The sequence below is a fragment of the Myotis yumanensis genome, unplaced genomic scaffold, assembly GCF_028538775.1.
Source record: "Myotis yumanensis isolate MYYU_CA2020_CCGP unplaced genomic scaffold, mMyoYum1.0.hap1 SCAF_13, whole genome shotgun sequence".
Lineage (NCBI taxonomy): Eukaryota > Metazoa > Chordata > Mammalia > Chiroptera > Vespertilionidae > Myotis > Myotis yumanensis.
The window spans coordinates 1125741-1153654 of NW_027223764.1; the positions used below are offsets into that span (position 1 = coordinate 1125741).

The 27914-nt window shown below is 58.1% G+C and overlaps 1 protein-coding gene across 2 annotated transcripts; it reads left to right on the top strand.

Annotated features, from left to right (window-relative positions):
- Positions 1-23149, top strand: ACADSB (acyl-CoA dehydrogenase short/branched chain). Of its 2 annotated transcripts, XM_070432046.1 has the most exons (11): positions 3-122; positions 9710-9878; positions 10047-10147; positions 11083-11289; positions 11752-11922; positions 12676-12801; positions 17104-17196; positions 19102-19191; positions 20840-20977; positions 21624-21723; positions 22563-23149. In XM_070432046.1, exons 1-11 carry the CDS (start codon positions 81-83, stop codon positions 22631-22633), a joined length of 1308 nt encoding a protein of 435 aa, XP_070288147.1. In that variant the 5' UTR covers positions 3-80; the 3' UTR covers positions 22634-23149. The 2 variants fall into 2 exon arrangements, with proteins under 2 accessions (XP_070288148.1, XP_070288147.1); XM_070432047.1 differs by lacking the exon at positions 19102-19191 and having other exon boundaries at positions 1-122.
- The last annotated feature ends 4765 nt before the right edge of the window (positions 23150-27914 follow it).

Below are 27914 nucleotides of genomic sequence, written 5' to 3' on the forward strand. Positions count from 1 at the left end.
CCTGTGGCCTCGGGGCGCTGGCGAGCGGCCGGGAGTTTTGAGGAATTCGCAGGCGTGCGACGCCCGGGCCTGCGGTTCCGATGGAGGTCGCGGCGGTCCGGCTGCTGCGCGGCGGCGCGCTGGTGAGTGCCCCGCGGGGTGAGGGGGCGCCGGGGGCACCGTGCTGAGAGTCGGGGGCGACCTGGGACCCCGCGGCAGAGTCCTCTAACGGGACCGGGGCGCCCGCCACTCCGCGGGTCAGTGTCAGACCTTCCCTCCGCGGCCGGCCGCGCCCGCGCCCCTCCGGCCCGGCCCGGGTCCCGTAAGGCGGCGGGCAGCGGCAGCGGGGGGAGCGGGCCGGGGGGCCGGGCGCTCCTCGGCGGAGCCGGCTCCCTGCGTGGCGTCGAGGGCCGCCGGTGCGCGGTGTCCTTGCGGGCTGTGGGCCCGGCCCGGAGTCGTCCCTGCGGGGACACTGCGCGGAGATGGCCCCTCCCCGGTGCCCCTTCCCCCAAGGTATTGTCAACCTCTCCTCCCGCCCCTGCAGAAAGGAAGATGGTCTCCTTCCGAGCGGAGCTTCCCTGCGCCCCGGCCGCGCTCCTGCCCCGCATTAGACGGGCCCCTCGGGGCTGGTCGGTCAGACCCCCGGGTCACGGTGAGCGCCCTCTGGTCCTCCTCCCGCGGCCGGGGTCCGAGCATCCTCCGGATGGGCTCGCCTCGCCCGCCGCCCGGGCTGGAGCGGAAACCCCGCCCCCGGGGCGCCCACCTGTGGCGCCCGGTTCTGCTCGCGGGACCCACACACCTGGTGACTCTCCCACCGCTCGCGCCTGGCCTTTTACATCAGGCGCCCTCTGCCCTCGCCCCCTGCCCCCTGCCCAGCTGCCCAGAGCCCCCACATTTGCATCCGCTGCCGCTCGTGCAGGGCCCCGGGGCCCGCTGACAGCGGCTGTTCACGTTTCCTATTTTCTCTTGTTCGCTTGGATGAGTTGAAAGTTCTTCCGCCGCCGCCTGGAGGCAGGGCTCTTTGTTTCATGGGGGATAATTGCAGTTATTTGATATTTAGGGTGTTCAGAGAATTAGTCAGACAATGTTAGCAAATTGTGGCAAAGAAGCGCGGTTAGATTGTGGGTAACGCGGCTCTGTAATTGCTGTCAGTGGTGGAGCAGAACCGCCGGTTTCACAGCTGGACGTGGGTGTTGGGGCCAATCTTCCTGGAGCCGCACAGGCGCGGGCGGCCCGTTCTCTTCTCGCTGCAGCCTTAGCTCTCGCCCGCGTCCTGGAAGGTGGTTGAACTTCCCCTGAGAGTAAGGGGGGTGCTCAGAGCCCCTCAGCGAGGACAGGGGCAGCAGGGCTCCCGCGGAGCGGACGCTGCCCTCACCTTCCTGAGAGGGGCCACGGACGCGTTGTGCTTGGATTGTGGGTTTCGTGGCAGCGTATCGCCCTCTCTCGTTCTTTACGCATTTGCACCGATGGGGTGCGGGCTCTGGCGAGTGGACAAGAATGGGGGCCAGTGGCTTGGGTTTGAGCCCGGCTCCGTCCCTTCCTAGTGTGTCACCTTGGACATGTTTCTTCACCTCTGGGTGTCGGCTTCCTGGTGCATAAAATGATGGGATTAGAGAACCTGTGCCCACAGGGTTGTTGTGAAGATTAGATGGATTTATATGTGCAGGTGAGGCACTGAGAATAGTGCCCGCACAGAGGTAACTGTCATTCTTGCCAAGTAGGAGGCACTGGGTACTGTGGCAGATATAATAATAAAGACCCCAACACTGACCTCGAAGACGGTTCTCTTTTGCCCGGCGGGCGGGGTTTGGCTCAGTTGGCTGGGTGAGCCCCCTGCGCCAGGAGGATGCCGGTTCCATTCCCGGTCAGGACACAGGCCCGGGTTGCAGACTCTGTCTCCAGCAGGGGGCGGGCAGGAGGCAGCCGATCAATGTTTCTCATCAGTGTTACTCTCTCTTCCTCTCCCTTCCTCTCTCTGAAATCAATGAAAGCGTATTTTTAAAAATTAAATAAAAAGTTTATCTGATGGTGGAAAGATCAGAACTGTACCCAACCAGCCTCACCTCATCCAGCTGTGGCACCGATGCTGTGGGGTCCACCCCTGCCTGTGGCTCGGAGCAGGGAGAGGCTCCAGGGCCATCCGGGGGAGCCGGGGCTCTGGAGCTGGGTGTGGGTCTCAGGCCGGGAAAGAAGTGGGGGAGTCCTGAAGCGAGGAGGGGCTGGGGCATCCTGAGGAATTTGGGGCTTTGTTCTCTGGGCGGTGGGGACCCTGGAAGGTCTGAGCCTGGGAGGTGCAGCGTCATGGCTGTGACAGTTGACTTGTCACCGCACGTGCATGGAGGCTGGAGAGTGCCAGATCAGGCTGTTTCGGTCCCGAACCAGGGATGCATGGAGAGTCGCCTGGAGAGGGCCTTTACAATGCAGGGACCGCATTTGACACCCGCCCTGCCACTCCCCGTGAGGCCAGGAGCCGGTGTCAGGTCAGGACTTACTTTCCACGGGGACTGGGAGGCGGCGTTCAGCCCTCGGGCACGAAGTGGGGCTGGTCCCAGCCCACGCCGCCGCCTCGGATCTTCCTGTTCTGGCGATTGGAACTCCCCTGTTCATTTGGTTTAAACAACCCCATCTGCCTGAACGGACCTCGCCAGCCGGACCTCGCCAGCAGGTGGTTTCAGAACACTTCAGGCAGTTTCTGTTCGCTTCATCATGCCCGGGACGGCCAGCCCCTCCAGCTGCCAGATGCATGTGGGTCTGGCTTGGTGCCCTGCCATGCACAGCCATCAGCACTCGTTCGCCAGTTATTTGGCATCGGGGCTGAGAGAGAGCCTGGGGCAAAGCAGAAACTGTCCGTGTGATAAACGTGGACTCGGGTCACTCCTCTTGGGTTTGCATCCTCCCTGCCCCCCGCCCCCCAGGACATGCCCACTCGTCCTTCCGTGCTCTGCTCTCCACAGTGGGGAGAACAGACAGTAAGGGAGAGGGGATGTCCGGGCTTAGAACAGCTCTTGGCACGTTGTAAATACTTAGTAAACACCAGCTGGTGGTACGGGCAGAAGCCATCCCCACCAACTCCTGGGCGGCCATGTCTGCTCCCCGAAGAGTTCTGATGAAGAGTTCTGATCCGCCTGCGGGGCCCAGGCCATAGCTTATAGCAGGGTCCTTGGCCTCAGGGAAGTTACAGTTTCAATGGGGAGGCGGGGCAGATGTGTTAAATGCGTGACAGGACAGTAGGAGGCTTGCCAGTGCTGAACAAATGTGTGGACAGATGTGCTTAGAGGAGTGGCTTAGGCCGGGGTAAGTCAGCAGAGGGGTGGGGAGTCGGGGCCAAGGTGTGTCAGCCAAGCGGGGAGGGAGGCGTGCGCTCTGAGAAACCATCAGCAGGAGAGCTTTGGGGATAGGCTGCGAGGATGGGACGCATTCAGGTGGCAGTGGCTGTCGCTGTAAGCGGTTAGGCCTGTGCTTGTCCCTGTAGCGCAACGCCCACAGCCCTGGGCTGAGCCTTTCCCTCACCTAGACACTGGCATTCAGAATGGTGTTGCCACCCTCCTTTCTCTCTGGTTCCCAGGAGACCAACAACAAAGATCTCTGGCTGCCCTAGATTCTCTCCCCTTCCTCTCAGGGTCTCTGCTCTGGAAAACGAACATTTCACCTTCCACAACTGAACGCTGAGTCTTCCTTTACTTATTTGTTTTAAATCTATTTTTATTGATTTCATAGCGGAAGGGAGAGGGAGAGGGAGATAGAAACACCCATGATGAGAGAGAACCATGGATTGGCCGCCTCCTGCACGCCCCCCACGGGGGATGGAGCTGCCACCAGGCCTGCACCCTGAACGGGAATTGAACCCTGACCTCCTGGTTCCTAGGTCGTCGCTCAACCATGGAGCCAGTCAGGCCCCTGTAATTGAATACAGAACATCTCAGAATTTCCTCCTTGTCAGAATACAGGCACCTTAAACGTTTACCAGGGGGACTTAGAATGTTTAACTGCTGCAAAAGACAATTTGGGAAATTTTATTAGAATTTGGAATTCATGTTGCCCTTTGACATAGAATTCTTCTTTCAGATTGTGTTACACAGATAGAGTGCACAGGTGTGGATAATGTAGGTCAAAAGCTATTCATCAGGTTTTGGGTTATTTTTCCATTTTGTTAGCTTAACAATAAAAGGCTACAGTGAGAAGCACCAAGCATTTGAGATGCGAAAGAATAGCTGTGCCAGAAGCACTGATTCGGGCAGAAAGGCCAGCAGGTCCCAGACCAGGAGTGTTTATGGGCGAGGGAAGGGGACAGCGGCACGGCTCCCAGGAGAGGAAGAGCCTCTGAGGGTGTTAATGAGCTGAGGAAGGAATCTATGGTGTGAATACGTGATTGTCATTGCAAGTGAATGGCCACACTGGAGGGGGTCGGGAGAAAGACATTTCAGAAACAAAGTATTGACTGGTGAAGGGGAGCAACCTTTGCACCCCAATATGCTTCTGTGGCATAAGAGTTATTTTAGGCTGAGTGATTGGAGTAAACAGCAGACCTGGGAGACGTTCTGAAAACCAAGTAGAAGACAACCTTGTGAAGGTCGTTTGTGTTTGCACGGAGTCTGAGGGCGGTTCCCTCACCGGGCCAGGCCTGCCTCGCTGTGGCTGGAGAAGGCCTGCGCTCTGACGGTGAGGACGGGGCCACGGGCGAGCTCTGGGGAGGCTGCTGGGCGGCCTCTCACCCGCAGACCTGCAGGAGCCCGATGGTCTGCAGTGAAAGCCTGTTCACTAACAGGCAGTCGCGGGGGCAGGCGTGTCCGAGGCCGCATCTTTCTTGACCGGGTCAGTCTTCACCTTCACTGAGCCTGCCTGTCGTCTCTTTGCATCTAGAGCAGAGGTTCTCAACCTTCCTAACGCCGCGACCCTTTAAATACAGTTCCTCATGCTGTGGTGACCCAACCATAAAATTATCTTCGTTGCTACTTCATAACTGTAATGTTGCTACTGTGATGAATCGTCATGTAAATATCTGATATGCAGGATGGTCTTAGGTGACCCCAGTGAAAGGGTCGTTGGACCGCCAAAGGGGTCTCGACCCACAGGCTGAGAACCGCTGCCCTAAGGTAACATGTCTTTGGAATGTGAGGGTCATTTCCTTTTCCCAGATCCCTCAGGGCACAATCTCCCACCAGAGCCCTTCTGTTAACTGTGCGCTACCTTCTACCCGCCTGTGTTAACACAAGCCTGTGTCTATCGCTTTACTTTTCATTCAGTCCCTCAGGTTCCTTGCTTTCTCCCGCCCCCTCACCTATCAACAGGTGATTTCGTGTAACCATACGTGTTCCCCTTTGATGCTGACTTGTAAATAAGTGGTAAATGGCCATTTTCCCCGAGCGTTTTCTCACTCCGTTGAGATTTTGCTTCCTGGCAGTTGTCCTCAGTTTGGCTCAGATAAACGCATAGAAATCCGAGCAGGTGACCGCCTGAGCTGTGTCCTGCGCTTCGCCCGGCCACGCCCATAGCTGGCGCTCCACCCCCACATCTTCCTTCTGGTGTTTCAGGTGCCGGCTCCTGCCGTGTTGGCGAGGTACTCGGTGTTCCCGAGGCTCTGCCTTGTGTACAGGGTGTGGACGTGCCATTAAACTGTCATTTGTTTTCTCCCGCTAATCTGTCTCTTATCGACTTGCTTTCGGGCCAGCCAGGCAGGTAGTGAAAGCTGGGGAGATCCCTGGGCACGTGGAAGGGCAACTGAGACAAGCAAACTGAGCAAGACCCAACCCTTTGGGCCGCTTGCAGCAGCTGGTGAATCACAAGACCATAACCTCGCCAGCCCAGGACACCTGAGAACAGAAGGTTACGGCCGCTGCTGCCGAACCAGAGAATGCGCAGCTTAACCGCCCGGGCCTGGGAAACAGAGCAAAGAGCCAGCTGTGCCATTTGTGCAACTAAACCCCCGGACAGAGACCACGGGGGCGGGGGGGGGGGGCATTGGACAGGAAAGATAGCGGCTGGGGCAGGAGGCGGCGAAGGGGGCAGAAGGGGAGTTTATCTCACCCACAAACAAAGAAGTCGGCTGCCTGAGGACTGGCCAGGCCAGATGGCCAGATGTGCGCGGGCGGGCGAGAAGCCACCACAGGGCGGGGGGCCTGAAACCTGCTCTGCTTCCCCAGGCGTCCAGCGGGGGGCTTTGGAAGCTCTCGGGGGGTGGGGGGGGCGGGGGTATAAAGCCCAGTCAAAGTCACGCGCACACACGCACACGCACACCCCTGTCCGCAGGGAGGAGCCAGGAGCCGCACTTGGTGAGAAGCCGTGAGAGCTGGCTCCAGGGGAAGCATCCTCGTGCAGGAGCAGGACATTTCCTGGGGGAAGTGTAGGTGCTCTCCCTTGGGGTCAGCACCCCTTTGCTCCTGGGTCTGCCTTTGCCTCTCGTGCTGTAAACAGGCCTTGTGCTGACCGCAAGGAGAAGGTTGTGGCTAACTTTGGCCAAAGTTAATGACTTTAGCTAAAGATGTACCAGAACATTCGGCCGTCAGGGGATCTTCACCGTTTCTGTGCCGTGGTGAGAGGCATACGGCAGTGCAGCAGAGCATATAGGCCTTTTCTCAACATGTTTCAGAATGCATAGATATGTAGGCTTACAGAGGAAATAAATTGCGATGAAGTTATTAAAATATTTTAAATTGTAATATAACAACCGGTGCTTCTGAAATAAGACCCGGCAGCAGTTGAGTAACTGCCATGACTGTGAAGTAGTAACGAGCCCCAACAAAGTCTCAGGGTCTGGGGACCACTGCTCTGTGATGTGGAAGCATCTGTCCTGTCTCCTGGCGACCGTCACAGCTCACTCTTCACCCGCCCAGATTTCAAGATTCCCAAGAAACCACATCAGGAAGCCAATTCGATGCAAAAGCATAAGAATCTGTATTTCAAGCTAGCTTGGGCTCCCCATCCACCAGGCTCACCGACACCAAGGCAAACCAAGTGGCTGAGCGAGCGAACCCCGCCTGAAGACCGGTTATATAGTGGGGGTTGGAGTAAGGGGAGGAGAAAGAACTGCGCTAGCCCCTACCCTGGGGCAACCTAGCCCTCGCCCTTTCAGTGGCCTACGCTCAGAAGGGAAAACACGTTTCCGCGAGAGGGCGGGAGGTGAAGGTGTGATTTTAACCCATCCAAGTCCCTGGACTTCGGTTCCGCCCACAGGCGTCCCCAGACCCCAGACCCCAGGTTTGGTCACCGGTGCGTTTAAGAGCAACCGCTCTGGTGATTGATAGAAAACAGTTGGGACGGAAGCTCTGGAAAGGGCTGGGCGAGGCGTAAAACCCCAGTTCCACTCAGGAGCCCTGCTGCTCTGCACAGAGACTGTGAGGAGGTGCTGTGGGTGCTCCATGGACAAGCATGGGATGGCGGCCCCGAGCTGCAGCGGCTGCGGCCACCACGCAGGGCAGGGGCTCTCGAAAGTCACCATCGAGCCCAGCGGCGTGGCTCAGGGGTTGAGTGTTGACCTAGGAACCAGGTCAGGGTTCGATTCCCATTCAGGGCACAGGCCCAGGTTGCAGACTCGATCCCCATTGTGGGGCGTGCAGGAGGCAGCCGACCCAGGATTCTCTCTCGTCTCTGATGTTTCTCTCTCCCTTCCTCTCTGAAATCAATGAAAACATTTTTTTAAAGAATGGATTCCGCTCGCTCAGCATACAGCCCCTGCCTCTCCAGTGAGCACTTGCCCCCTGCACTGTCCCTCCTCCTTTCTGGCCCAGATGTTCATGTCCCACCTCTGTCTCTGAACGAGAGGCGCTCCATGCGACTTTGCCCTAAACTACCTGCCTCCTCATTTCAAAACAAAGCGAAATGGAGCAGAGGAATGAAAACACTCGTCTTCCTTCTGTGTGGCCAGCATTTCTGTCCCAGTTAAATCGGAGTGGAATGCGCAGCACAGCCCCGCGGCGATGGGCCGGCGGCAGGGAACAGCCGGCGCTCCTTCAGTTCTCTGTGTGTCAGCAGCTCCGCAGGTGTCACCAGAACCCGCAGGAGGGAGTGGCCGTGACGCAGGCGCTGCTGTTGCCCCCGCGCTGCTTGGCCCTCCCCACGGCGCCTGCCCTGTGCGATCAGCAGCTGCTGGGAAGCTGCCAGCGCTCGCCTCCCCTCTGGACGCCCAGCGAGCAGGTGCCAGGGCCGAGGCAGCCTCTTCCTTGTTAGGGACTAAAGGGAAGCACGGGTTTCTTTCTAAACAGCTTTATTCCCGAGTAGCTTCCCTACCATGAAGCTCAGTCACTTTAAGTGAAGGATACAGTGATTTTCAGCCCATTGACAGAGTTGTGGGCCCGCCCATCACCCAGAGAGGCTGGGAGAGGTTCCTCACTGAGGCATCCCTGCGCCCTTCACAATTCCTCCCTCTCCTCCTCTCCCCCCGCCCCCCCCGCCCCCGCCTCTCCTTTCCCCCGCCCCAGCAGCCGCCTCCCTCCCTCCCTCTGGGTTTTCATGGATAGAATCACATCATATGTGCACTTCTGTGCCAGCTGCCCTTCCTGGGCATGTTCTCAGGCTCAGGAAATGACTGATTCCTTGTCTCCTTTACTAAAATGCCGCAAAAGAACAGTGACAAGGTGTAATAAGCCTTTAAAATGGGATGGCCTCTTTTTTCAATGAAATTGTAGCAACTCCATTGCTGAGTTGAATGGACACAGCGACAGGGAGTGCCCTAGCCTGGCAGGTCCCCGAGGTCAGTCACCGCTGGACGGCGCCTGTCATGACGACTGACCGCCACGGACCCCGCGGTCCTGGCAGAAAGCCATCTCCGTCCACGGAGCCTTCTCTGGTGGGTCCTCGCTGGGCCCTTTCCATGGCTTCTCTCCTCGTCCTCAGGACTCCGAGCGGACTCTCCACACTTTACAGGGAGGGACCAGGATGGAGGTGCTAACGGAGGTCAGATACCACTTGTCCAAGGTCACGGCCTTGTTGGATATGAGGTGCGAGGGTTCGAGGCAGTGCTCTGACTCCAGAGCTGCTTTTCTCTTTAAAAAAAAGTTTCTATTGATTTCAGAGAGGAAAGGAGGTGGGGAGAGAGATAGAAACACCAGTGATGAGAGAGAACCACGGATCGGCTGCCTCCTGCACGCCCCCCACTGGGGATCGAGCCTGCAACCCGGGCCTGTGCCCGGACCTGAATCGAACCCTGACCTCCTGGTTCCTAGGCGGATGCTCACCAGAGCCACACCGCCGGGCCAGAGCATCTTTTTTTTTTTTTAATTGTTTTATTGCCTAAAGTATTACAAAGAGCATTACATATGTCTCCTTTTTCCCCACCCTTGACAATCCCCTGGCCTCCCCTCCCCGCAGTGTCTGTGTCCATTGGTTATGCTCACATGGCCGCACACAGGTCCTTCGGTTGATCCAGAGCACCTTTTCTTCACCCTTTCTGTGCTGTGCTCCTCCCCCAGTGAGAAGCCGAAGAAACAAAACAGGCCGTGGACTTAAGCATGAGCTCCATCTAGAAAGTTCTCTTTCCTTGCTGGTAAAAGTTAATCATCTGGGAAATGTGTTCATTCGGAGCAGCTCGTTGCTGGCAAAGGAGTTATATCCCCGAAGCCAGTGTTTGCTTTTGTTCCCATGACCGTGAACAAGAAGTTGATGTTCTGACACTTCTCCTACCGTGTGTGTATGTGCGTGCGCACGTGTGTGCATATGCGTGTACATGTGTGTGGTGTGTGTATGTGTGTACACGTGTGCCTGTGGCCTCCTTACTCAACGGGGACTGTTTTTACAGATTAGACGAAACTTCCCAACCTGCCTGCCTGCTTGGAAGAGCCCTCCCCGTGCCCTCCGTGCCCTCCGGGCCTCCCACTCCGAGGCTCTGCTCAGCCCAGCAGGCGGCGTGCTCCCCGGCGCCCCCCTGCAGATGCTCTCTGATGAGGAGCTGATGATCCAGAGCGCAGGTGAGCGGGCCGCTGCCCTGGCCGGGTCGGGCTGAGGTCCGGGCACGCAGGCGGATCTGTGTACCTGCGTTTGTGAATGGAATTGTTTGACACTCACTTAAAATTCTTTTTGAAAAAAGTAATGCACGTCATAGCAATAAAGACTTAGGGTATTTTTTTTTCCTACAGTTAAAAAATTTGCCCGGGAACAAGTTGCTCCTTTGGTCTCGACCATGGATGAAAATGCAAAAATGGAGAAGTCAGTCATACAAGGACTGTTTCAACAAGGGGTACATGTGCATGTCTTCCATTTCCATCCCTGCAAACGCCTTCCGGGTTAAAAGGCTGGCCTGCTTTTAGATGATGTAGGGTCTGTGACCAGAGCATCTGAGCTCTGCAGGGAGCTACCGCCTCGGCCTCAGGCCCCGCCCTCGCTGCTTCCTCCCGAGCCCGTCTCCGCTTCTCCGACCACTTCCATCTCCCTTTGTGGCTGTCCCTTCAGCCCAGCTACGTGTCCCCCAGCTTCAAACAAACAGAACAGCCACCACCAGACGGCAGTGGAGGGGCCAGAGTGTCGGAGAGGAAGGGGGCTCGCCGGCCACTGTTTCCCGCACCAGGTGGTGAATTACATGCACCACCTCCTCTTCCTGGAACGAGGACTTGCACCCAGGGAGCTGGGGTTCTTGGTCCCGGCCGAACTGCTGAGCGGCTGCGGGTCCTGGGAAGCCCGGCCGCAGGTCCAGCTGTTCCAGGAAACGCCGCCAGCTGTGTCCACTACCGTGGGGGTTTGCTGCAGTGGCTCAGAGGAGCGGCCCTGGAGGGTTGAGGAGTCAGGGCAGCTCCTGGCTGGGGAGGGGGTGCTGAGTGCGAGCAGACGTTCCCACGAGCAGGTCCCCCTTCAGTGTCCTCACAGTGACACCAGGGGGAAGGGGCCGCCACCTGCAGGCCTGAGCGGGGAAGGTCGTCGGGGTTGTTCATGGCAGGCTTCTCGCGTTCTTCCCTGGTCTTCACAGCGTCTTCCCTGTGCTTTGCTCTTTAGGTCACAAATGGAAGCAGGTAGCGTAGTGTTTGGTTATGTCACCCGTTTCAGATTTGTGTGGTCTGTGTCATATACGTAAATACAGTGAGGCATTCATGCGAAATACAGGATTGAGAAGGGGCGTGGCCACAGCTTACCTTTGACTTGTAAAGCGCCGCCCTGCTCTCCCGCCCTGCTCTCCCGCAGTTCATGGCCGTGGACATCAGCGCCAAGTACGGAGGGACCGGGGCTTCCTTCTTCTCCCTCGTCCTGGTGGTGGAGGAGCTGGCCAAGGTGGACGCGTCCGTGGCGCTGATCTGCGACATCCAGAACACGGTGGTTAACGGGCTGGTGCGGAAGCACGGGACGGAGGAGCAGAAGGCAGCCTACCTGAGCCAGCTGGCCACGGCCAAGGTGAGGGCCACGGGGGGCAGGGCGGGGCTTTCTGTGCTCAGTGTCTGGGAGGACGTGCTGTGTGGGGATTGGCTGCTCCGGGCGGAGAGCGGGCCCCACAAAGGCCCCAGTGCATTCACGCCGCTAAACACACTCTGCCTGCCGCTTGCCACTTGGAAACTGAGAGAACAGTCCTGTGACAGTGGAGTTACTCTTTGACTCGATGATATTTTGTGACGCCCTCGTTGGAGGGCTCACGCCATCGCGCTGTCCTTCTCCTGGAGGAGCCGATTCACTTAAACTCAGCATGGGACGTGTGTGCTGGGCCCCAGCCTGCCTGAGACGGGGTCGGGGAGACACTGCTGCCGGGCGCGTCTTCGCCCGGGAGGCACAGGTTGTGAGCGTGGCCTCGGCTGAGCAGGTGTTTGCTGCCCAGAGCGTGTCGTGCGGAGTGTGACAGCGACTGGCGCGCGTGCCCCGCAGGTGGGGAGCTTCTGCCTGTCGGAGGCCGGGGCCGGCAGCGACTCGTTCGCCCTGAAGACCAGAGCCGAGAAGAAGGGGGGCCACTACGTCCTCAACGGGTCCAAGATGTGGATCAGCAGCGCCCGGGAGGCGGAGCTCTTCCTGGTGATGGCGAACGCGGACCCGGGCGCGGTCAGTTCCCGCACCCCGTCTGTCCTCTTTCTCTCCGTCCCGCGTCCAGGTCCCCCAGGCCTTGTCCTGGAGTCTCCCTCCTCGGCACCGACAGGGTTGGCGCCCTCCTCCCTCGCAGCCCAGCCTCCTGGTGCTGTGCAGGTGTGCGTCCTGCGGGGCGGCCATCGTCAGTGTCGTTTCATTTCTCATTCCCTACTTAACGATGAGGAACCCAGGTACCTGGTTAGTACATTTAGGTTTTTTTAAAAATATATTTTATTGATCCCTCACAGAGAGGAAGGGAGAGAGACAGAGAGTCAGAAACATCGATGAGAGAGAGACATTGATCAGCTGCCTCCTGCACATCTCCCACTGGGGGTGTGCCCGCAACCCACGTACATGCCCCCGACCGGAATCGAACCCGGGACCCTTCAGTCCGCAGGCTGACGCTCCATCCACTGAGCCAAACCGGTTTCGGCAATTGAATTAAGTTTTAAGACTTTGAAGTTTTTAATGAAATGGAGTATGAAACGTGGAGTCCCCATGATCATGTGGTTCTGTAACTGGACCATGTAAAAACCCCACTGGGTTCTGAGGAAGGAGGAGGGCGAGCGAGTGAGTCCGAGTCCGGGCCCTCTGCTCCTCCGTGTCGCCCAAGTGCTGCAGTGCCAGCCCCGGCGGCTCTCTCGCTAAAGGTCCCTTCTGGGTTCTGTTTACCTGAACGGTGGGAAGGAGGGATCTAATCAGCCGGGTGCTCACACCCCCCTCCCCTAGGGGTACCGAGGCATCACCTGCTTCGTGGTCGACCGGGACACGGAGGGCTTTCACGTGGGGAAACCCGAGAACAAGCTGGGCATCAGGGCCTCGTCCACCTGCCCGCTCACCCTCGAGGATGTCAAGGTGGGTGTCGGAGCTCCGGCGCGCGGGCGTGCGTGAGCCAGGTCTGCACGGACCGCGGGTGCGGGGAGGCGGCGACCGCGGGACGGTGGGCTAGGACGAGGACGTGCTCGGGCCATGATCGCTGTGCTCCCCGAGGGTTAGGCCAGAGGGAGCCTGGTGCCCGGCAGCTCCTCAGAGTCAGGAATTGACCCGTTTACACGCGAGATGCTGTGGCCAGGCTCAGGCAGGAGCCTGTGTGGGTGCAGCGCAGGCCACCAGGTGGGGGTGTTGCTCAGGGAGATGGGAAGCACCAGGCAGCGCCCTCAGTTCTGAGTTGAGTCTTTTTAAATGAGGGTCGGACTTTAGAGAGAGGGAGGCCGTGAGGGTGGACTTTAGAAAGAGGGGCTGTGAGGGTGGACTTTAGAGAGAGAGGCCGTGAGGGTGGACTTTAGAGAGAGAGAGGCCGTGAGGGTGGACTTTAGAAAGAGGGAGGCCGTGAGGGTGGACCTTAGAAAGAGGGGCTGTGAGGGTGGACTTTAGAGAGAGAGGCCGTGAGGGTGGACTTTAGAGAGAGAGAGGCCGTGAGGGTGGACTTTAGAGAGAGAGAGGCGTGAGGGTGGACTTTAGAGGGAGAGGCCATGAGGGTGGACTTTAGAGAGAGAGAGGCCGTGAGGGTGGACTTTAGAGAGAGAGGCGTGAGGGTGGACTTTAGAGAGAGAGGCCGTGAGGGTGGACTTTAGAGAGAGAGAGGCCGTGAGGGTGGACTTTAGAGAGAGAGAGAGGCCGTGAGGGTGGACTTTAGAGAGAGAGGCCGTGAGGGTGGACTTTAGAGAGAGAGGCCGTGAGGGTGGACTTTAGAGGGAGGGAGGCCGTGAGGGTGGACTTTAGAGAGAGAGGCCGTGAGGGTGGACTTTAGAGAGAGAGGCCGTGAGGGTGGACTTTAGAGAGAGAGAGAGGCCGTGAGGGTGGACTTTAGAGAGAGAGAGGCCGTGAGGGTGGACTTTAGAGAGAGAGAGGCCGTGAGGGTGGACTTTAGAGGGAGAGAGGCCGTGAGGGTGGACTTTAGAGAGAGAGAGAGGCCGTGAGGGTGGACTTTAGAGAGAGAGGCGTGAGGGTGGACTTTAGAGAGAGAGAGGCCGTGAGGGTGGACTTTAGAGAGAGAGAGGCTGTGAGGGTGGACTTTAGAGAGAGGGAGGCCGTGAGGGTGGACTTTAGAGAGAGAGAGAGGCCGTGAGGGTGGACCTTAGAGAGAGAGAGGCCGTGAGGGTGGACTTTAGAGAGAGAGAGGCCGTGAGGGTGGACTTTAGAGAGAGAGGCGTGAGGGTGGACTTTAGAGAGAGAGAGGCCGTGAGGGTGGACTTTAGAGAGAGAGAGGCCGTGAGGGTGGACTTTAGAGGGAGAGAGAGGCCGTGAGGGTGGACTTTAGAGAGAGAGAGAGGCCGTGAGGGTGGACTTTAGAGGGAGAGAGGCCGTGAGGGTGGACTTTAGAGAGAGAGAGGCCGTGAGGGTGGACTTTAGAGGGAGAGAGAGGCCGTGAGGGTGGACTTTAGAGGGAGAGAGAGGCCGTGAGGGTGGACTTTAGAGAGAGGGAGGCCGTGAGGGTGGACTTTAGAGAGAGAGAGGCCGTGAGGGTGGACTTTAGAGGGAGAGAGAGGCCGTGAGGGTGGACTTTAGAGGGAGAGAGAGGCCGTGAGGGTGGACTTTAGAGAGAGAGAGAGGCCGTGAGGGTGGACTTTAGAGAGAGAGAGAGGCCGTGAGGGTGGACTTTAGAGAGAGAGAGAGGCCGTGAGGGTGGACTTTAGAGGGAGAGAGAGGCCGTGAGGGTGGACTTTAGAGGGAGAGAGAGGCCGTGAGGGTGGACTTTAGAGAGAGGGAGGCCGTGAGGGTGGACTTTAGAGAGAGAGAGGCCGTGAGGGTGGACTTTAGAGGGAGAGAGAGGCCGTGAGGGTGGACTTTAGAGAGAGAGAGAGGCCGTGAGGGTGGACTTTAGAGGGAGAGAGAGGCCGTGAGGGTGGACTTTAGAGAGAGAGAGAGGCCGTGAGGGTGGACTTTAGAGAGAGAGAGGCCGTGAGGGTGGACTTTAGAGAGAGAGAGGCCGTGAGGGTGGACTTTAGAGAGAGAGAGAGGCCGTGAGGGTGGACTTTAGAGGGAGGGAGAGGCCGTGAGGGTGGACTTTAGAGGGAGGGAGGCCATGAGGGTGGACTTTAGAGGGAGAGAGGCCGTGAGGGTGGACTTTAGAGAGAGAGAGGCCGTGAGGGTGGACTTTAGAGAGAGAGAGGCCGTGAGGGTGGACTTTAGAGGGAGAGAGAGGCCGTGAGGGTGGACTTTAGAGAGAGGGAGGCCGTGAGGGTGGACTTTAGAGAGAGAGAGGCCGTGAGGGTGGACTTTAGAGGGAGAGAGAGGCCGTGAGGGTGGACCTTAGAGAGAGAGAGGCCGTGAGGGTGGACTTTAGAGAGAGAGAGGCCGTGAGGGTGGACCTTAGAGAGAGAGAGAGGCCGTGAGGGTGGACTTTAGAGAGAGAGAGAGGCCGTGAGGGTGGACCTTAGAGAGAGGGAGGCCGTGAGGGTGGACCTTAGAGAGAGAGGCCGTGAGGGTGGACCTTAGAGAGAGGGAGGCCGTGAGGGTGGACTTTAGAGAGAGAGAGGCCGTGAGGGTGGACCTTAGAGAGAGAGAGGCCGTGAGGGTGGACTTTAGAGAGAGAGAGGCCGTGAGGGTGGACCTTAGAGAGAGAGAGGCCGTGAGGGTGGACTTTAGAGAGAGAGAGGCCGTGAGGGTGGACCTTAGAGAGAGAGAGGCCGTGAGGGTGGACTTTAGAGAGAGAGAGGCCGTGAGGGTGGACCTTAGAGAGAGAGAGGCCGTGAGGGTGGACTTTAGAGAGAGAGAGGCCGTGAGGGTGGACCTTAGAGAGAGAGAGGCCGTGAGGGTGGACTTTAGAGAGAGAGAGGCCGTGAGGGTGGACCTTAGAGAGAGAGAGGCCGTGAGGGTGGACCTTAGAGAGAGAGAGGCCGTGAAGGTCGACTTTAGAGAGAGAGGCCGTGAGGGTCGACTTTAGAGAGAGGGACTGGCCCGCAGGTGTCGGGGCCTCCTCGCTGCCTTCCTTCTTCCTGCTTTCTCTTCTCTTTCTCCATCTGCCCGTTTCTCTTCGCTGTCCTTATCCTGAAGCCAGTGCATCTTTTGCTGCTTCTGGTGCAGCTTTTTGAAAGTGATGCGTGAACATGGTCACCTCCCCCTTCCCTCCTCTCTAGGCGCACACGCACGTGCACACACATGCATTCTCCTGGGTGACAGTCTTCACGGGACGGTTCCCGCCCGAGTGGCCGCAGGGAGTCCGTGTTTCCTGCGACTCCCCGTGTCGCTCACACTGGGCCATGCGGACAGGAGCTGGGGACGCCTCGTTCCTTCGTGCTGTTGAGGAGCCGTGAGCGACTCCTGCCTCTGGACGCATTCGTCGCCAGCAGATGCCGGCGGGTTCTGGGCCGGGGCCGTCTCTCCCAGAGCCGTGCCGGGAGCCATTCACCGCGGGACACAGCTGGGGCCGAGCACTGTGCTGGGTCACGGCACACGCGTTGCAGTCGATGTGCATTAAAAGTAAAAAATCAGCCGGGCCGGCGAGGCTCAGCGGTTGAGCATTGACCCATGAACCGGGAGGTCACGGTTCGATTCCCGGTCAGGGCACAGGCCCAAAGCGGGGTGTCAGGAGGCAGCCAATCAATGACTCTCATTGTTAATGTTTCTGTTCCTCTATCCCTCTCCCTTCCTCTCTCTGAAACCAACAAAAACATTTTTTAAATATATTTTTATTGATTTCAAAGAGGAAGGGAGAGGGAGAGATAGAAACATCAATGATGAGAGAGAATCATGGATCGGCTGCCTCCTGCACGCGCCCCACTGGGGACCGAGTCCGCAACCTGGGCACATGCCCTGACCAGGAATCGAACCCGGGACCCTTTGGTCCGCAGGCCGATGCTCTATCCATTGAGCCAAAACAGCTAGGGCCGTGGTCGGCAAACTGCAGCTTGCGAGCCACATGCGGCTCTTTGGCCCCTTGAGTGTGGCTCTTCCTAAGCCTTAGGAGTACCCTAATTAAGTAAATAACAGTGTACCTACCTATATAGTTTAAGTTTAAAAAATTTGGCTCAAAAGAAATTTCAATCATTGTACTGTTGATATTTGGCTCTGTTGACTAATGAGTTGGCTGACCACTGAGCTAGAGCAACATTTAAAACACACACACACGCACTTGCACACGCACACACACACACATACATATAATCAAAATGAATTATGTTGAATTAAATTGAGAAATAATTGTTTTTTTTCCAGGTTCCAGAAGCCAATGTCCTGGGGCAGGTGGGCCACGGCTACAAGTACGCCATAGGGAGCCTCAACGAAGGGAGAATAGGAATCGCTGCTCAGGTGGGTGGCGTTGTGCCCAGGCACGCTCTCTCCCGGGGGCAGGTCCACGAACAGCAGGAAGGGGAAATGCAGTGCAGCCAGCAAGGAGGGGAAGCGTGCGGACACAAGGGGGCGCCCTCCCTCCAGGCCCGCAGGGCTCTGGGCTCCCCATGGGTGATGTCCTGAGAACCAACAGAGGGCTCAGGTGGCGGCTTCCTGCTTTCGGAACATGAGCGTTTGCCGGATACCTGCATCGATGACGTCCAGGCTGTGTGATAGAGGCAGTATTTTATTTTAAATCAAGTCTTTAACGCATGAAATCCATTCTGTAAGAACATTCTAATTTAAGAAGAAATGATTTTGAACTATGTAGTACAAGTCTCTAATCAATAGATAATGAAATGTTTGTTCTTGGTTTTGCATGTGAAATTCAGGGGATTTGTGTGTGAGACGCTTGAAATACTAGGGCTGCATTGAACAGATATGTGGTGTGAGGACTGTCCAGTCATTTATCATATTTGCCCTTTGTCGTGCATAGCACATGTTTCTCTTAAGTGGTATCAGTTATTTCTTAGATTAAGAAAAGGAGTAAAGCCTTTGGTTTTATAAATTACATCATTTTTGTAGGATATATGTATTTACTTTTAGTCAGTGAATATCCGGAATTCACAAACAGAAGAGCTTTTAGATTTTGAGGATGTTACACAGACTATAGCTGTTGGATTGCTAAAATGTTGTGGTATGACTGGAGATTTTCTTCACGGCTGCTAGGTTTGCTAACAGAATATTCTTAAATCGTAACGCTTGCCTCCCACAGAAGTAGATAACACTGGCTTCTCTGTTCTTCTTGAAGGGTTTCTGCGGTTGAGCTCCATCAGACATGGAGCCAACGTAGACGCTCTGGCGCAGAGCGCGGCGGGCGGGCGGCTGTTGCTCAGGTGGCCTTACAGCCTGACCAGAAGCCAAGGTCAGGGAGCGGCGGGCGCCTCGTAGGGACCGAGGCCCAGGCAGCGGGTCTGAAGGTGCCCGTCCTCGGCCCTCTGCAGCCGCAGAGCACTTAGACTTTCAGGGTTTACAGTGAAAGCATTTCAGAGGGAGGCCGGTTTTAGTGGACTGCCGACTATTTCAGTTTTCACGCCAATAGAAAACTCTATTCCAGTGATTCCCAAAGTGGGCGCTACCGCCCCCCGGTGGGCGCTGCAGCGATCCAGGGGGGCGGTGATGGCCACAGGTGCATTTGGGGGCGATGAGTAACTACTATTAAAATTTTTAAAAAATTAATTTCCAGGGGCTGAGTAATGTTTTTTCTGGAAAGGGGGCGGTAGGCCAAATAAGTTTGGGAACCACTGCTCTATTCTAAGGTGAAACAACTTCCATTCCAGGGTGAAAGGGCACCATCTGAGCTCAGAGCCAGAGTGCCGGCTGCACTTCCCTTTGTTCTGTTGGAGTTCTGCTCCTTTGTTTTTGTCCTTTAGTTTTTAGCACGATATTCTGTTCTCCAGAAAGTTCAAAATAAACAGCTAGAGGACAGGTGACGAGTTCGAATGAAATATTGAAGTTTGTGGGCATTTCCCCCAAAGCTTAACCTGCCGATTCTCTTTCCCTCTTTCTGAGCCTGCATGGCGTGCCATGGTTAGATGTGACTTCATGATGATGTAACATTGAATTCAGGGACCATTTCTAAGCTGGGACCGTTCAGTCAGTGCGGAGCGTGGTTAGCAAGGAGGAACTGCAGCGGGGCTGGCCCCACGGCCTGGGCGGTCCTCAGGGTGTGAGCGGGCGGCGTTCCCACCTGCTCCGTGAGTTCTCGACTCCGGCTCTGCACTCGCCCTGGGCGGGAGTCTGACGCCCGGCTCAGCCACACTGGCCCCTGCCCAGGTTCGGGCTCTGTAACAAAATAAGAAATTCTGATTTTTTTTCCCTCAGATGCTGGGATTGGCTCAAGGATGTTTTGACTACACTGTTCCATATATTAAAGAAAGGATGCAGTTTGGCAAAAGATTATTTGACTTTCAGGTATATAATCCTTGGCATCTTTCCCTGTGCTGGACTCGCCTGCCTTCCCGCTATTGAAGAGGGGGCGCAAAGCCGTGGGGGCCCTCGGATCCCAGTGGGAGAGGGAGGGGACCGGATGTCTGGGGAGAGCCTTGGAGGTGGCTCCGCACAGCTTCCTAAGCTCCGCACACGGGGCCTGCAGTCACTCCCGGGCTCAAGTCCTGGTCCTCTGTGTTACTGGCTTTAGTCCTGAGGCAAGGCCCTGCCCGCTCTGCGCCCCGACGGCCACCTCTGTCGGGTAGAGATGAGGCCCGTCCTCCGGCGGGAAGGCGCCGGCGTGGTGGAGGCCGGCAGTGTTCAGTGAGGGACAGTGAGGCCGGAGCCGCGCAGGGTCCTCCGGAGACTCGCTCGGTCTGCCCCGCCCCTTCCACGGGTGCACTCGGCACAGAAAGCGCCAGAGGTGCCCTCCGTCCAGCGTGGGGTGGCACTGGCCTGGCCCAGTGGCCTGGCTCTCAGAGCTCCCGGCTGCCAGGGGAGGGGCTGGGACCCGCCCTCAGCAGGTCTCAGCAGGTTGGCGGCTGGAGGGCAGCTGACGGAGCTCACCCAGCTCATCGGCAGTGACGCACAGGGACCACCGCGCGGTCTGCGCGATCCCCGTGAGCTCGGGCTCCGTGCCGCTCTTCCTTCCCCGCTCCGGCCTGCTGCGTCTCTCGGGGTGCTGGCCAGGCATCATGCCAGCACACGCACTGCACGCGTACAGAGGCCCCGGGTTGGGGGTGCGCAGTCAGGTCGAGGTCTGCAAAGTGGGAGCACAGCAGGCCTGGCCGGATCCCCGCAGGCATTGACCACCGCCATCCTCTGCACAGAGACCGAGTTCCCAGGGTCCCCACAGTCATGTGACCACCGCCATCCTCTGCACAGAGACCGAGTTCCCAGGGCCATGCGGGGTGGCATCAGAATTACAGGATCTGTTGTCCCAGCTTCTGTCCTCGTGGACTTTCTCAGAGCAGCCACACCAGCCAGCAGCAGAGGGACAGACGCGGGGTGGGGGAGGGAGGCGTGGTCCCTCTGCACACAGGAAGTGGCGGACATGGACGTGGGGGAGGAGGAAGGGCCAGGGGTGACATTTCTAAAGATGCTTCTCGGGGTGATTAAAAGAAAACTTAGAAGTTTGATCATGAAAAGCAGCTTATTAGTTTTATGTCTGTGTGAGGCCTGGATTCAAGTTGGTCATTTTTAAAAGCTTTACTCTCAGTAGAGCAATTGGTTTTGCTCTGCCTGAGCTAACATCATTCTCTCCTCTAGACCGCAAGCTCGAGCAACTAGATGAGAATGAAAATTTTCTTAATTCAGGCAATGAAAATGCATATTCAAAATTTTGCTCTTTTGGAATTTTGTTTAACCTCCACTTGAACATAAAAAAGGTTGAAAATAATTATTAAATATAATTCAAATTTTTAAAGTTAACTTGGTGATCATTAATTTTTTCAACCTTGACAGTGACACAGAATTACATGAACTTGGAAAACTTCTTAAGCAACACGTGCCGTGCAGGCGGCAGGATGTGAAGTATTGTTACAAAATGAGTGTGGGCTCCTTGGGGGATGTCTGAGTCTCTGTCCCCCATCGGCGGGCTTGGGCGCCTTCTCTGACTTGGCCTCCTGTCCAGGGGCTGCGGCACCAGGTGGCCCAGGTGGCCACCCAGCTGGAGGCGGCGCGGCTGCTGACCTACAACGCAGCGCGGCTGGTGGAGGCGGGGAAGCCGTTCATCAAGGAGGCGGCCATGGCCAAGTACTACGCGTCCGAGGTGAGGTGCTGCTGCTGCTGCTAATGATTCAAAAAATAATAAAAACACAGGCGCTTCCGAAGGAAAGGGCCTTCATTCTGTGAGGTCCCGAGTGTTCCCAGGGTCCCGCGTAGAAGCCATGCGCCCAATTCAGGTGGGAGGACCCTTGTAAACCCCCAGTCAGCCTCGTCCGTCCGAGTGCTGGCGTCGCCCCCATGGTTCCACGTCGGGGCGAGTGAATGCCATGGAGATGATGGGAAATGGAAACACCCAAAAGGGGCTGCCCGTGTGTGTGCTCTCTGTTCACACAGACGAGCTCTGTGTTACGCAGACGTGTTCCGTTACACAGATGTGTACCGTGTTACACAGATGAGCTCTATGTTACACAGACATGTTCCGTGTTACACAGATGAGCTCCATGTTACACAGACATGTTCCATGTTATACAGACGTGGCCTGAGACCGCGGCCAGGTTCGGGGCTGCTGTTCCGAGCCTCAGCAGTTTGTCCTCCTTCCGTAGCCTCACGTAGTCATTGAACCCTTCGTCCCCAGTCAGCTCCTGCCTCCACCTCCCAGACCCCATGTCAGCTCTGCCCGCCACCCTCGCGGCACGGGAGTGGGTGCGCAGGTGGTGCCGTCACACAGGGGCCTCTGCTGTGTTTGGCAGGTGGCGGGGCTGACGACCAGCAGATGCATCGACTGGATGGGAGGCGTGGGCTACACCAGGAACTGCCCGGTGGAAAAGTACTTCCGAGACGCCAAGATCGGTAAGGCTGCTCCCGTCCGCTCGCCCTGCCACCGCCGCCATCGGTGTGTGGTCACAGCGGCAGTGTGTGTGCCTGCGCCGGGGGCTGCCTCTCCTCTGGCGGGGCTTCCCACCTCTTCCTTCAAGAACTGGATTTATAGGTTCTTTTAAAAACATCAAATTGCCTTTCTAAATGCCTTGGCAGACCTTTTAGTAAAAGCACAGCACACTCTGTCCTGCCCTGGCCGGTGCTCAGTGGGTCGGAGCGTCGTCCTGTCACCAGAAGGTTGGGGTCCAGGTCCCGGGCAGGGCACACGCCCAGGTCACAGGTTGGATCCTGGGTGGGGGCACATATGGGAGACAACTGATCGATGTTTCTCCCCACCGCCCCCCTTCCCTCTCCCTGAAGATCAATGAAAAAACATCCTTGGGTGAGGATTTTTAAAAATCTGCCTTAATTTTTCTTTTACTAAAAACGTTAGCATTTGGGGTTTGTTTCGTCTGTTCTTTGAAGTGTGAGTCACAATTTCAGAAGCTCCCTGCCTACGAGCCTGAGCATCCGAGGCTCTGTCCAGGCGGAGGGCAGAAGCCGCCCTGCAGGCCGCGGTCCAGAGGGCCCTCGGGCTTCTGCGCTGCCGGCTCAGGGACGAAAGCCTCGCCTGTGTGATGCGGATTCTGGAATCGGAATCCCACTCCCAGGCAGAGGGCCATCGTCCCACAGGCACAGCCGCCTCCGCAGGCCGCATGCTCGGGGCGCGGGGCGCTGGCGCGGAGCAGAGCCTGGAGCAGGTGCAGGTCTGTCCGCAGAGCTGTGCCTTCCGCACACGCAGCCGAGTCCTCACTCCGGTCCCTTTGTTTAAGGTACAATATACGAGGGAGCATCCAACATCCAGCTGAACACCATCGGGAAGCACCTCGACGCGGCGTACTGACCCCGGGGCCCGCTGGGCCGTGTGACCCCGAAGCTCTGTGACCTGGGGAGCATCACCCGGCAGCGCAGTGATTGATGGAAGTTGTGGTCGTGGGTCTCGGGTCGCCATCTCTGTGCTCTTCCAGCTCCGCCCAGCGTGGGCACCGGAAGCCACCTCACATCTGGGGAGAAATGCTCTCCTGCCTCCTCAGAACTTTCCAAAGGTCTGAGGCCTCGTCCCCGCTGCAGGTGCAGAGGGGTCTCCCCACGGCTGGGTGCTGGGACCCGGGCGTCGTCTGTTCCCACGAGCCCTCCTTTGTGGCTTTCGTCAGACGTGTCTGTTAGACTTGGCAAGTCTCCCGGATTGAGTCCACCCTAAGCTGCTAAATGAGGTAGAAACGGACAAATACTTTCTGTAGAAAAATCTAAGAGCTCTCGTTGTAAAACCTGAGAATGGGAGGAAGGTAAGGATCCCACTCTGTAAGTCGTAAACGTGAAGAAAACGCTATTTTACCAAAATAAAGCGAAGATGTCGCCAGGCGGCCTGTGCGGAAGGTGTGGGCGGGCTGACTCTCCGGTGCGAAGCCTCGGCGCTGGCTCCGCCGTCAGAGGCGCCCCTGTCGTCGTGTCACTGTCTCCTTAAGCGGGACGTCCTCGGCCGGCTGCCTGGCCTCACCGTGGCCCGCGCTTCAGCCGCTGCGCCTCGTTCGGCTCCGTGATTCTCAGGAGGGCGGTGTCCTGCCCCCCAGGAGCCGTGTCGATCTCATGGGGGCGGGGGTCAGACAGAATGTTCAGTGACAGAAAATGACAGAAAAGTCCTTTCATCGCGGGAAGCAGAAGCACTTGGTTGCCTGCAGTGCAGGTGCAGAAAGGCCGAGGTCGGCACAGGGGCCTCGAGGGTGCGTGTCCCGAGCCCGGGGCGGGGGGGGGGGGGGGGGGGGGCGGTGCGGGTGCTGGGGTCACAGGTCCTGAAAGGGCTGGGGAGCGTTTCAAGGCTCAGCATCGCCGCTGCTGCACAGGAAGCACCTTGGGCGTAGGTGCCGGACAGGGTTTATTAGCAAAGAAGTTGTGCTTTGCCCGTTCACGTTTACTGAGCTGGACTCTGTAATGCAGATCATAGTTAAATATTCAGAATTGTGTAAATACAGTGGGCGTGGGAGTTACATTAAAGTATTAGGAAGGATAAGAACAAATTTAGTCCTTGGTCCAAAAGAGGTAACATCTACTTTACTTTCAAACAGGGAGATGAGGAAAGCCCTCATTCAGTCTCTCAGAATGAAAGTGGGGGGACTGATGGGAAGTCGGGGAGACCTGATGGGAAGTCGGGGGGACTGATGGGAAGTCAGGGGAGACCTGATGGGAAGTCGGGGGGGACTGATGGGAAGTCGGGGGGACTGATGGGAAGTCAGAAGAGTCTGATGGGCAGTCGGGGGGGACTGATGGGAAGTTGGGGGGACTGATGGGAAGTCGGGGGGACTGATGGGAAGTTGGGGGGACTGATGGGAAGTCGGGGGGACTGATGGGAAGTCGGGGACCTGATGGGAAGTCAGAAGAGTCTGATGGGAAGTCGGGGGGACTGATGGGAAGTCAGGAGAGTCTGATGGGAAGTCGGGGGGACTGATGGGAAGTCGGGGAGACCTGATGGGAAGTCAGGGGGACTGATGGGAAGTCGGGGGGACTGATGGGAAGTCGGGGGACCTGATGGGAAGTCGGGGAGTCTGATGGGAAGTCGGGGGGACCTGATGGGAAGTCGGGGGGACTGATGGGAAGTCGGGGGACCTGATGGGAAGTCGGGGGGACTGATGGGAAGTCGGGGAGACCTGATGGGAAGTCGGGGGGACTGATGGGAAGTCGGGGAGTCTGATGGGAAGTCGGGGGGACCTGATGGGAAGTCGGGGGACCTGATGGGAAGTCGGGGAGACCTGATGGGAAGTCAGGGGGACTGATGGGAAGTCGGGGGACCTGATGGGAAGTCGGGGAGTCTGATGGGAAGTCGGGTGGGTGAAATGCTCTGAAAGGAAGGGGCGTGGCCGTCACTTCCTGCGACTGTGGACTGTGGAGGTGGGCTTTACCGCCAGCCGCAGAGAAGCCAACGTTGCGAAAAGCCTCTCAGCTCCCCCGGAAGTAGAAACCCGCGAGTGACGTGGGAAGCCACGCGGACCTCGCCGATGTCCAGGGGCGCAGCCAGCCGATGTCTCACATCGGTGTCTCTCGCTCCCCTCCCTTCCGCTCGCTCCATAAATCAGTGGAGAAAATATCCTCGGGTGAGGATTAACAAAAATCCCCAAAAAGCTAGAAGTGGCCGAGCGGGAGAGTAAATCATGGACACCTACAGCCCAGCCGTTTAAAGGAACAAGATCCAAGTGCTGAGGTTCAATCGCCGACTTGTCTTATTTTAAATGTGACAAGTCGCAGCGTGTGTGCGGCGCAGTAAGAAACTAGTTCTGTGCGCGCGGGCACGTGCACAAATTCTTAACTCGGGAGGGCTGGTCGCCACGCAGAAGCGCCTGGGGCTTGGGGGGGGAGGCAGCGGTCGCGGCACCCCTCCCCCCGCAGGTGTGTAACGGGGCCGTGTGCGTGGGGATGGCAGTTGCCCGGGCACCACCCTGTGCTCGGGGGTGAGTGAGTGAGAGCTGCCGAGGGTGCACCGTGTCCCTTTCCCGTCCTGCTTTTCTCAGCCACAGCCCAGGAGGCAGCCCCATTCAGCCACCAGGGAGACTAGGCTGACACGGGGGAGTGAGGGGTCCTGCCTGGGCTGGGGGGCGGGGGGGAGGGACTAGCCCTGAGCAGGTGGCTTGGCTGAGCAGACCTCACCCAAAGGGCATGTCTTGGGATTAGCATCTTGCCTTTACTTGTAACTTGATTTTCTGTGATTTGACCCGAGGTGTTCAAAGGTGATATTTTCTTGGACATGAACTACTTATTCCCAGGAAAAAAGAAAATTCCAAAGTCCTAGGGACGCCAGGCCCCAGGCCGTCGTCGAAATTGGGGGTTCGCTGGGGCTGCTTCTGCCCTGACCTGGGAGCCACACTGAAAAGGCGTGTGAATGTGCACACACGGCCTGTTTGCCTCTCGCCCGCGATGCCCACGACGGTTACCACCTGGCCCCTGAGGGGAAGGGCCACACTGCTCACCCCGTCGGCCCCAAGTTCATTCAAGTGTTGCCTCCTTCCGGCCGTTTTCCTGTCTGGGTGTTCCACTGGGCCCCACCATCCGGGTCCCCCACCATCCGGGTCCCCCACCATCTGGGCCCCACCATCCGGGTCCCCCACCATCCAGGTCCCCCACCATCTGGGCCCCACCATCCGGGTCCCCCACCATCCGGGTCCCCCACCATCCGGGTCCCCACCATCCAGGTCCCCCACCATCCGGGTCCCCCACCATCTGGGCCCCACCATCCGGGTCCCCCACCATCCAGGTCCCCCACCATCTGGGCCCCACCATCCGGGTCCCCTACCATCTGGGTCCCACCATCCGGGTCCCACCATCCGGGTCCCACCATCCAGGACCCACCATCCGGGTCCCACCATCCAGGACCCACCATCCGGGTCCCACCATCCAGGTCCCACCATCCGGGTCCCACCATCCAGGTCCCCTACCATCTGGGTCCCACCATCCGGGACCTACCATCCGGGTCCCACCATCCGGGTCCCACCATCCAGGTCCCACCATCCGGGTCCCACCATCCGGGACCTACCATCCGGGTCCCACCATCCAGGTCCCACCATCCGGGTCCCACCATCCGGGTCCCACCATCTGGGTCCCCCACCATCCGGGTCCCACCATCCAGGACCCACCATCCGGGTCCCACCATCCGGGTCCCACCATCCAGGTCCCACCATCCGGGTCCCACCATCTGGGTCCCCCACCATCCGGGTCCCACCATCCGGGGTCCCACCATCTGGGGCCCCACCATCCGGGTCCCACCATCCGGGTCCCACCATCCAGGACCCACCATCCGGGTCCCACCATCCGGGTCCCACCATCTGGGTCCCCCACCATCCGGGTCCCACCATCCGGGGTCCCACCATCTGGGGCCCCACCATCCGGGGCGCCCCCAGAGGAGCCGAGCGCCCCCCCCGCCCCTCACCACTGACCCTGCAGGAGAGGGCTGCACGTTTCATGCAAAACCCAGAGGAGCAGCTCTGGGAAGAGCCCTCGTCCGTCCTGTCCAGCAGGTGAGGGCGGCTGGGCGGGGGGGGGGGGCGGGCTGGTGGCTGTGAGGCCTCCTGTGATTTCTCTCGACACTCAGGTCCCCGTATTCTTCTGTGTTGCCCTCTGCCCTTCACTTCTCACACGTGTGGCCCCTTCCCTCTCCCGGCTTCCCGCCTCGGCGTGTGGGTTTCCTGTCCAAGGCCTATGGCCACTGCCCCGGGGACCGAGCACCCGCCCCTCGGCCCTCGGCCCGCCCCGCGGAGGCTCGAGCGCCTATGACGGCAGGCCCGCCCGGTCCTATTGTTTCGATGAGTAATTACATTTTTAATAAAGAGGCTGAAATCGCAGGGACTTCCACCCCTCGCGTGGACTTGATGAGAACGGTTTCCATATAGATCCCATTGTTCTGGCGGTAATTAAATTTTCATGGGATGGAGAACGCAGCGTCCTGCGTGCTCGGTTATTATGGAGTTTTAACATCTCACGGCCCCTCTCGGAAGGTTTTCTATTCCTGGTTCTTCCCAGCGTCTCTTGTTTTCTGACCCCTCCTTTTGTGCTTTCTATTTCTACGATGAGCTCATGTGGACTCCATGACACACAGGGTCTTAAAAAATAATTGTATTCAGAGCGTCCAAGAGGAGAACGTATGTTCATAGAAAAATACAAATGAAAGCGCAGGCGGGACCGAGGCGTGGCGCTGCCATGGAGGGAGCTCCAGTTCTCGCCGGGAGAAGGCTGGGGGGCAGGCTCAGCCCAGGGGGGTGGGGGGGGGAGGCAGGCTCAGCCCAGGCAGGGGGGAAGGCTGCGCCCCGAGCCAAGGACTGTCAGCCCCGGGCTCCCAGGTGCGGGTGGAAGAGAACCAAAGGACAGCAAGAGGCAACCTTGGGACACAAGCGCCTGGCAGTGCCCAGCGATGCCCACGGTGAGAGGCAGCAAGGACAGCCCAGGCAGGCCCCGCAGCCCTGGCCCCAGAGCGCCCGCCCGCCCGCAGGGAGCCCTGACTGGGTGCTGAGTCCATTCAGCCCGAAGGCGGAGCAGTGTGTTGACTCCACCCACAGACCCAACACACCAGGTAAGACCGGGCTCAGAAGCGAGGTGAGCTGCGGGGGCCACTGAAATGAGATGCGTGTTTTCTCTGAAGGAGGGAC

What these genes read in the sequence shown, in the direction of transcription:
- ACADSB (XM_070432046.1), top strand. Translation starts at nt 81, where the DNA reads ATGGAGGTCGCGGCGGTCCGGCTGCTGCGCGGCGGCGCGCTG. An exon ending in TGCTGCGCGGCGGCGCGCTG is followed by an intron (nt 123 to 9,709) that starts GTGAGTGCCCCG and finishes CTGTTTTTACAG; the next exon opens with ATTAGACGAAACTTCCCAAC. An exon ending in TCACCCTCGAGGATGTCAAG is followed by an intron (nt 12,802 to 17,103) that starts GTGGGTGTCGGA and finishes TTTTTTTTCCAG; the next exon opens with GTTCCAGAAGCCAATGTCCT.